This window comes from Narcine bancroftii, chromosome 10 (assembly GCF_036971445.1).
Source record: "Narcine bancroftii isolate sNarBan1 chromosome 10, sNarBan1.hap1, whole genome shotgun sequence".
Classification (NCBI taxonomy): domain Eukaryota; kingdom Metazoa; phylum Chordata; class Chondrichthyes; order Torpediniformes; family Narcinidae; genus Narcine; species Narcine bancroftii.
Window position 1 is genome coordinate 104851199 of NC_091478.1, and position 9039 is coordinate 104860237.

A 9039-nucleotide genomic window follows, 5' to 3' on the forward strand; every position below is an offset into this window, starting at 1 on the left:
GTAATTAGGTACATTTGCTAACAAGAGGTGGTACCATCCTCAAGTTGCTTATTTTATATCGCGTTGGAATGACAAACTTGGCATACTACCTGTTTTTTTTTGGAAATGTCTTCAGGATATGGGATAAAGATATTCCATTTTTATTACATTTCTTCTATTTGATAGGGTACCCATATTTTGCAAATGATTAACATTAATGCCTGAATGTTAAATTCAAAATATTATTCAGAGGCTTTTCCTCTGACATTCTAACTGCCCCTTTTGTAACCATTTAAATCTTGGAACATTATACTTATGTTTAATATCTATGTAAATCAGACCTTCGAAAAAGAAAGTGCATGGCCAGAAAGGAAAGAGAAACAGGACAAATAGGTTGCTCTACAAGGACATGCCCAGCAGGTCAGGCTGTGCAAATGAGAGAGAGTAGAACATCGTCACAGATGGATAAGTAAAAGCAGAAATGCCAGTGATGCTGCACCCAGAGAATGCAAATTACAAGTTGAAGGATTCGACATCGGGTCTGAAAAAGTGCAACCTGCACAGATGGATTCCGTGAACTCCCACACCGACCTAACTCCCAGCAGACGACCATTTCAATTTTGGGCCCCACTCCCACGCAGACATATCTGACCGTAGCCTCAAGCACTGCCAAAGCAAAGCACCCGCAAATTGGAGGAAAATCTAATATTTTGTCTGGGAACCCTCCAACCAGATGGCTTTAACATCAACTTCTCCAGTTTCGTTTAGGACACTCCTGTCTCTCTCTCTCCCTCGCTCACTTTCCCTATCACTCTCTCTCCTTTCCTCCAGCTCCCAACCCCCTTCCCTCCCCATTCAGTGAGCTTTCCCTCCCCTGTCACTTCCTGCTTTTTTCTCTTCTGCCCTCCAATCTACATCTACCTATGACTTCTTGCCTGTGGGCCTGTGCTCCTCCCCCCATCATATTATTCAGGCATCTGCCAGCTTTTCGCTCATACCTTGATGAAGGGCTCAGACCTGAAACGTTGATTACATATCTTGATGTAACATAAAGAATGCTGTGTAACCTGCTGTGTTTCTCCAGCACTTTTGTGTACTGAACTACAATCACAGGGCCTGCAGACTTTCTTGTTTAACTCTAATATCAGAAGAGATGTATTTTTTGCTCATTTGAATCATACTTTTCTTTCAAAGTAGACACTAAACACATTGGAAGGGTCAAAATGACTCACAGCAAACAAACAAATATCGGAGCTCTATGATTGTATTATAAAATTCAATGGAATATAATGATATCACAGCACTGCTAGAAATAACTTAAGGTTTTATGAAATATTTTATATTTTGTAGCCTCTATCAAAAGCAACAGCCAAAGTGAACTGGGCACAATCACAGCCAATATACTCAGTTTATTTTTTAATATCTTACAGATAATATAGAAGTTTTACTTTCTATTTTAATGCTGAAATTCTCCATTTAATGAATTCACCTTAGTATATGCATTAGTACGCTTTTAAAGCAATAACAAATAGTACCAGATTTATCATGTATCATGCAAAAAAATGTAGTACATAATTTATTAAAAATAGGATCTACCAACCTTTTTTAAGAGGTTAAATGTAGCATCACATAAAATCACACCGGACAACAAACTTTTTCAAAAGGTTTGCTTCCAGAAAAAATTGGGGATTATAATAGACAACTTCAAGCTGAATACAAACATAATTTCAGGTTTGCTGTATCACGTAGGAAGTTGGTGGATGATGTCCTGGTGAAACCTTTCAACATGCTCGTCACTTATACACCAAGATCAACAGGGAAGAAGACCAAGTGTAAATGCAGAAAAAGAATTTTCAATGACATGTAAATCACATCATTCTGTGGACATCATGGTTAAGTAAAAACACAAAATGCTGGAGCAGCTCAGCTGGTCAAACAGTCTCCTTTATGTAGCAAAGGCAAAAATACAGAACCAACATTTCGGGCTTGAGCCCTACATCAAAGTATGAGAAAATGCCGGCAGGTGTCTGAACAAGAGTAGGAGGAAGGAAAGGGGGTGGCAAAGACAGGATCCTGGAAAAATACAATGTGCTGAGTAACACAACCAACATCTGGGGGAGAAAAATTGCTGCTATTTCAGGTCAAAACCTTTCACCAAATTTGGATGAGGAGTTTTGACCCAAAATGTCAATAATTTCCTTTTCCCTCCACTGGTGCAACTCATCCTCCAAGTTGTTCCAGCAGACTTTTTTTCTTTATGATTTCGAACCATTTTTAAGGGGTACAGAAAAAAAATAGAGTTGTTATAACAGCTACTGTACAATGAGACATCCATAGGCATTCATACAGTGTGTTCATGATGGCAATTTTTATTCGAGATTTCATCTGAATCAAAATAAAAGCTTTTTGATTAAGGAGCATTAGTTCAGTCTTTTTTTAAAGTTTTGACTTATTACCTGGAGAGTCGCTAAACGGATTCCTTCAAGCGGTTTGTCAGGGTCGACCTTCACATCTCTTGCTTTTATGAAACAATCAAAGTTTTTGATTTTATTACAGGCATCATATGCACCCTGCAGTGGCATAAGAAACAAAGACTTACTTCTAGCACGAGCAAATAGATATTTTCCTGTGGCTTGTCAGGATTGACTTTGACAATCCGTGCATTTTTGAACTCTTGGAGACTTGGCAAATTTTCTGCGGCCTGAGCAGAAACCCCTGTTTCCAGAAGATGTGACGAATTACAATTAACAACAATCGGAAACATGGATGCTTTATTATATCTCCCACAATTTCAACTCTACGTGCACCCTTACAGCACATTAACCTTTTTACCGACATAAATCTCTTATCTCATTACATCCTAAAAATTCTGGATTACACAAGGGGTTATGTTTCACTGTGGTATTTTGAGCACTGAGGTTGAAGCAATAAAACTGCAGTACACAGGCACTTAATTTTTCCTCCTGTAGCAAGCAATATATTCATTATTGAAAAACCAGTCGAGAAATATATATCCTAGAAAGGAATATTGTTGAAATATGTTCTAAAACATTGAATGGTAAAGTGGATTGGATAATAGATGATTACTGGACCTTCAAATCCAGTCTAGATGCACAGGGTAAGACTATTTGTTGCTGGTAAATATCCCATGGCAATGTGCTGGCACAATATTCAGTTGTACAGAATACATGTATGGTCCTTTTAGTTCAGCACTGATTAAATGAGCAGCTCCAAAGACTATTGGATAGTTGGACCATGTAATGGTAGTGTTGAGCCACAGCATTAGGGCAAAGTCGAACTAGTTTTCAAGGCCTACCTATATATGTACAAGGGGCTTGGAATTATTTCACACAGCACATTATTTTGACCAGCTATTCTCACCAGGGGCCATACAGCCCCCTCAGTGGCCACAGTACATTTAAGGGGACCTCAGATTGAAATCATTAAAAAAAAATTTCTTTTATGCAGTCAGTAGGAGAGAAGCAGGGAAGAAACCAACTAGACTGTTTCACAGGGAAGGGGGGCCATAATCTTTGAGCAGAATTCAAAGGGACCATAGCCAAAAAAGATTTTTTTCTGGTTGTCACAAAATGCCAATGTGCTCTGTCCTCTGTGTGTTTATTCATGTAAACACTCAACCACAAAGGTATCAAATGGCATACAACTCATGCTTGGACATAATGAGCAACAAGTAATGAGAGTTTATGTTATAGACATGAGTACAATGTATAGATTCACCAAAAATATTACTTGCTGCAGCCAAACAGGTACATGAGATAAAATACCAACTCCAATACAATGCATTAAATTACAACAAAATGCCAAGGCAGAAAAATAGCTAATAAATTTTAAAGCATAGACAGTTGCATTTAGTGCAAGAAAATAAATGTGACAGCTCAATAGTGCAAAAAGATCATTACTCATTTAAAACTTATTTGTACATGTATTGTCTCAGCACACATGAGCATAACCAGATACACAAGGCATATTTCTCTACTAGTTAATTCGAGGCTCGCGTACCATATTCACTGCTATGGAGCTTGGTGTATGTTACCTCTTACTGGTATGTTCCTTTAAAGATTTAAACACATCTCGAATCCAATTCAATCACCCCCCTACCAAATCGAAGCCCAAATCTGCTTCAATTCTTCTATCCAATGCTATCAGCTCCAAAAATCTTGACCTGACATGAAGTTTCTATTTCCCCACCACCAACACAATCATCACCCCTGAAGAGAACTCTAAGCCTCACTCCTCACGTATCCACAGGGGCTCCTATGGCCTTTTCTAATGCAATCCCCATCCCACCACTTGCATAATACCCAAATCCCTTTGCTCATTTCATTATGGCAGAGCTCGTGAGGGAAAGGCTTTTGACTAAGTTTTGTTTGTGGGACCATTTCTAATGAAGGTTGAATTTTACTATCATTGCATTCTATTGCATAATGTAGAGATGAAAGTCTAATTTGCTGCAGTGTCTCTGGTACATAAAACACACAACACATAAATAGAGAGAAAGAAGGTAATAATCCACATAATGACATAGGCATCTAGGCAAGTCCTTGGTAAATGGTATACCTCTCAAAAGTTAAGATAATGTTGGCCTAACTATTCAAAATTTGTATCTTGGACATTATAGAAGTTTGAAACAAAAATTAAATCATAACACAGGAGTGATGTTGCAGGTAACATTGGACAACAATTTTTTTCAAAAGGTTTGCTTCCTGAAAAAAAAATTAAGGATTATGATAGACAACTTTAAGCTGAATACAAAGATAATTTCAGATTTTCTGTCTCATGTAGGAAGTTGGAGAAACATTAGACATTTTATTGAATTTAGCATGTTTAATCACATAATGATGGTAACTCATTGTGTTAGTTCAACTGACCTAAAAATGTTTTGTCACTGATTTCATTTGTACTCAGCATCTGATGCCTCTCATTCAGTGTCCAACAATAGTCGCCCAACATTCATGGATTAATTGCCCTGGGGTGGCACGGTTGGGCAGAGCGGTTAGTGCAACACCTTTACAGCGCCAGCGATCAGGATCAAGATTCGAATCCTGCGCTATCTGCATGGGTTTTCTCCAGGGCTCCGGTTTCCTCCCAAAGTTCAAAAAGTACCAGGGGTGTAGGTTAATTGGGTGTAAATTAGGCAGCATGGACTCGTGGGCTTGCTACCGTGCTGTAGGTCTACATTTAATAAATTTGATACTGCTTCTCCATGGTCGCAATGTCCTGTGAAACCTTTCACTGTGTTCATCACTGGCTGCACCAAGGTCAGCAGGGAAGAAACCCAAGTGTGAATGCAGAAAATGAATTTTCAGTGACATGTGGCATTTCATGGTTTTGTATGCTTGAAGTGGACTTAGAATAGGACAGGAAATCAAAAAAAAGGTTAAATCTAAAAATGCTACGTGATAGGAAAAATTTAAGGTTTTATTAATCCTGACCATTAGTAGCACACAAATATCCAAAAGTGTTCAAGAAGCAAAATCTTTGTTGTCCAGTGTAATTGGTACAAAAAAACTTAACGTATTACTTGGAACTGGCCACTTGACATGTGAGTGATCAAGGCCCCCAATTGTAAACCTTTTTTAAATATATAAAGAGTAAAAGATTGACTAAAGTAGACAAGGACTAATAGAAAACAGTCCTGGAGAAATTGTAATGGGAGACAAGGAGATGGCTGAGGAATTGAATGAATATTTTGGATTAGTTTTCACTGTAGAAGATACTAGTAGCATACTGAACTCTCATGGGTCTCTGGGAAGAGAAGTGAGTGCAGTCAAGATCATGAGATAGAAGGTTCTTGGGAGGTTAAATGGTCTAAGGGTAGATAAGGCTCCAGGACCGCATGAAATGCACCCTCACATTCTGAAGGAGGTACCTGTAAAGATTGTGGAACCATTAGTAATAATCTTTCAGTAATCAATTGATTCTGGCATAGTTCCGGTGGACTAGATGATCGTGAATGTCATTCCACTGTTTAATAAGGGAGTGATGCATCAGAATGGAAGTTGTAGACCAATTTGCTGGACGTCAATGGATGGGAAGGTGTTGTAGTCAATTGTCAGCATGGTTTCCTTAAAGGAAAATCATGCCTGGCAAACTTATTGGAATTTTTTTGAAGAGATCACAAGTAGGACAGACAGGGGAGATGCAATAGATGTTGTGAATTTGGACTTTCAAAAGGTTTTTGACAAGGTGCCACACGAGGCTGCTAAACAAGATGAGAGTTCATGGAATTACAGAGAATAGTAGGATGGGTAGAGCATTGGTTAATAGGCGGGAAACAGAGAGTGAGAATAAAGAGATCCTATTCTGATTGGCTACCAGTTACCAGTGGTGTTCCGCAGGGGTCAGTGTTGGACCACTTCTTTTTCAATGATTTGGATTATAGAATAGATGGTTTTTTGTCTAAAATTGCAGACGATACCAAAATACATGGTAGGGCTGTGCTGAGGATAAAGAGAGAGGCTGCAGAGAGACTTGGATAGATTTGAAGAATGGGCAAAGATGAAATACAATGTTGGAAAGTGTACGGATATACACTTTGGTAGAAGAAATAGATGGGCAGACTATTATTTAGATAGGAAGAAAATTCAAAATTTGGAGGTGCAAAGAGATTTGGGAGTTCGCGGTCAGCATACCCGAAAGGTTAACCTCCAGGATGAGTTGGTAGAGAAGGCGGCGAATGCAATGTTGGCACTCATTTCCGGAGGAATAGCGTACAAGATCAGGGATGTAATGTTGAAACTCTATAGGGCACTATAAACCTCCCTTAGAGTACTGTGTACAGTTTTGAGCACTTTATTTGAGAAGAGACGTGCTGTCATAAGAGAGTTCAGAGAAGATTTAATAAAATGATACCAGAAATGAAAGGGTTAGCATATGAGAGACATTTGTTGGCTCTTGGACCGTACTCATTGGAGTGCAGAAGGATGAGGGCACACCTCAGAGGCATTTTGAACAGAGATGTGGCAAGGATTTTCCCATGGTAGGGGAGTCAAGAACAAGGTACAACTTCAGGATAAAAGGGTGTCAATTTAAAATACAGATGAGGAAAAATTTCTTTAGGATTGTAAGTCTGTGGAATTTGTTGCCACAGGCAGCTGTGGAAGTGAGGATGGGTGTATTTAAGGCAGAGATTGACAGATACAGTATACTCCTATTATCTGAGATGGTCGGGACTAGGCCTATTTCAGATAAACAATATTTTTGGATGACTGGTCATTTTTTAAAAATAGCCCAGTAGCAACAGCAAATCACTTGTAACAGGGTTTAAACAACAACAAACAATAAGGGAAGGCTTTTAAAGCACGAAATAACATTTAATTTTCACCAAAAAACAACCTGAGCAAAATAAGATAAATCATACGTCAAAAACTTGAAATTCTACTCAGAGGTTTTTCCAAAATTCAAAAATTTTTTCAATCTGTGATGTCAGTTCGGCTCTGAAAATATTTTGGATAACTGAGGATTTCTGATTGTTTCAGATATCCTCATTTATCCAATATTTTTCGGAGGCAAAATTATGCCATTTCAGGTTCAAAATTTTTCAGATAAATTTGGATTTCTGATTTTTCTGAAATCCTCAATTGTCTGAAAAATATTTCGGAGCCAAACAGAAAATTTAGGATAACTGAGGATTTCATAATCCAATTTTGTATTATCAGAGTTTTACTCTATTTGATAAGTCAGGGCATCAGGGGTTACAGGGAGAAAGCCAAGGGGAGGGGCTGAGTGGGAGGATGTATCAGCTCATGATTAGAATGGTGGAGCAGTCGAGATGAGCCAATGGGGCTCCTTCTGCTCCAATATCTTGTGATCTTGTAAACATAAAATCATCAATTACAGTGTTAAATTAAAAATAAACTTTTCTCTCAGTCCTCACTTTTTGTTGCAAATACTTAGTTAGAGTTAACAAAACATTCCATTGGCCACATAGCCTTTGATTACTTTTCACTACCATTTGATCATTTAGTCAATCTGCAGAGTGCACATGGTCAACAAATTCCCGTTCAGTCTGCTTGAAGCACTGTTCTGAGCACATCAGGCAAAGCTTGCTCATCATCCACTGTGTTTAGAATTCCCTATAATGAATCTAAAGAACTGAGAATGCATTACCTTGAAATTAGGAATTCTGTGATGAACTGGTCTTGGGAAGTTTGCCAAATTGTTTTTCTCCATGTAATCCCAAACCTTCTGCCGAATGTCCCATTTAGTAACACCTTAGAAGAAATTAAAAAATTCTTAGTCCAAATTTATAAAGGACTTATTTCCAAAACTAGCATTTTTACTTGACCGTGAAAGCCAATCAGACCATAACTAATGCAATTGTTAAAGTTACAATCTCTCGAATTTTATTGAAGTGAGAATTAAAATATTAAATAAAATCCCACTATATTTCCCAGCTCTGTAGGTGTGACAACTAGGCATTTATATATTTGTGACTGATGCGCTCTTTCCCAATATCATTCCATCTGCAATGGTATTTCTGAGTTTAATTTTTTAAGATTCTTTCATCACACATTTAATATCAAACCACATACCAATGAAAACGCTGCAACCTTTTGAAGGCTTTCAAACCACAACAATTTATATTTTTAGTACAACTTGCTACCATCCACACGCTTTGATTGAAGACCTAGTCATGCACTCGGGCATAATTCTCAATTAGTGGTGCACAATGGTAGCTTGCTGTTGAAGAATTAGAAGCAATGATCTCTTCCTTACTGAAAATTCCTCTTCAAGATTTGTTTTACCTGGAAACCTTTTCTAGCAGCTGATGATCTTCCCATGTTCTTTCACTTGGAAAAACAATTCTTTTTGGCACTCATTCTCTTGTTTCCCCTGCCTTTTTTCACTTCCTTTGTATTGTCAAATCTATTTCACTTTGAACTAGGCGCCTGCAAGCTCACACCAAGACACAAGAGAAACTTGTCCGTGAACTACTCTTTGCAGATGATGCCGCTTTAGTTGCCCATTCAGAGCCAGCTCTTCAGCGCTTGACGTCCTGCTTTGCGGAAACTGCCAAAATGTTTGGCCTGGAAGTCA

General features: G+C 38.3%; 1 protein-coding gene across 1 annotated transcript in view; it reads right to left on the reverse strand.

Moving 5' to 3' along the window:
• Nucleotides 1-8209, reverse strand: part of mthfsd (methenyltetrahydrofolate synthetase domain containing) — a 29236-nt gene extending 21027 nt beyond the window's left edge. Inside the window, 2 exon segments of the mRNA XM_069902141.1 lie at nucleotides 2436-2549; nucleotides 8110-8209. Coding sequence (XP_069758242.1) covers nucleotides 2436-2549; nucleotides 8110-8172 — 177 coding nt within the window. The 5' untranslated portion in view covers nucleotides 8173-8209.
• Between the last annotated feature and the right edge of the window lie 830 nt (nucleotides 8210-9039).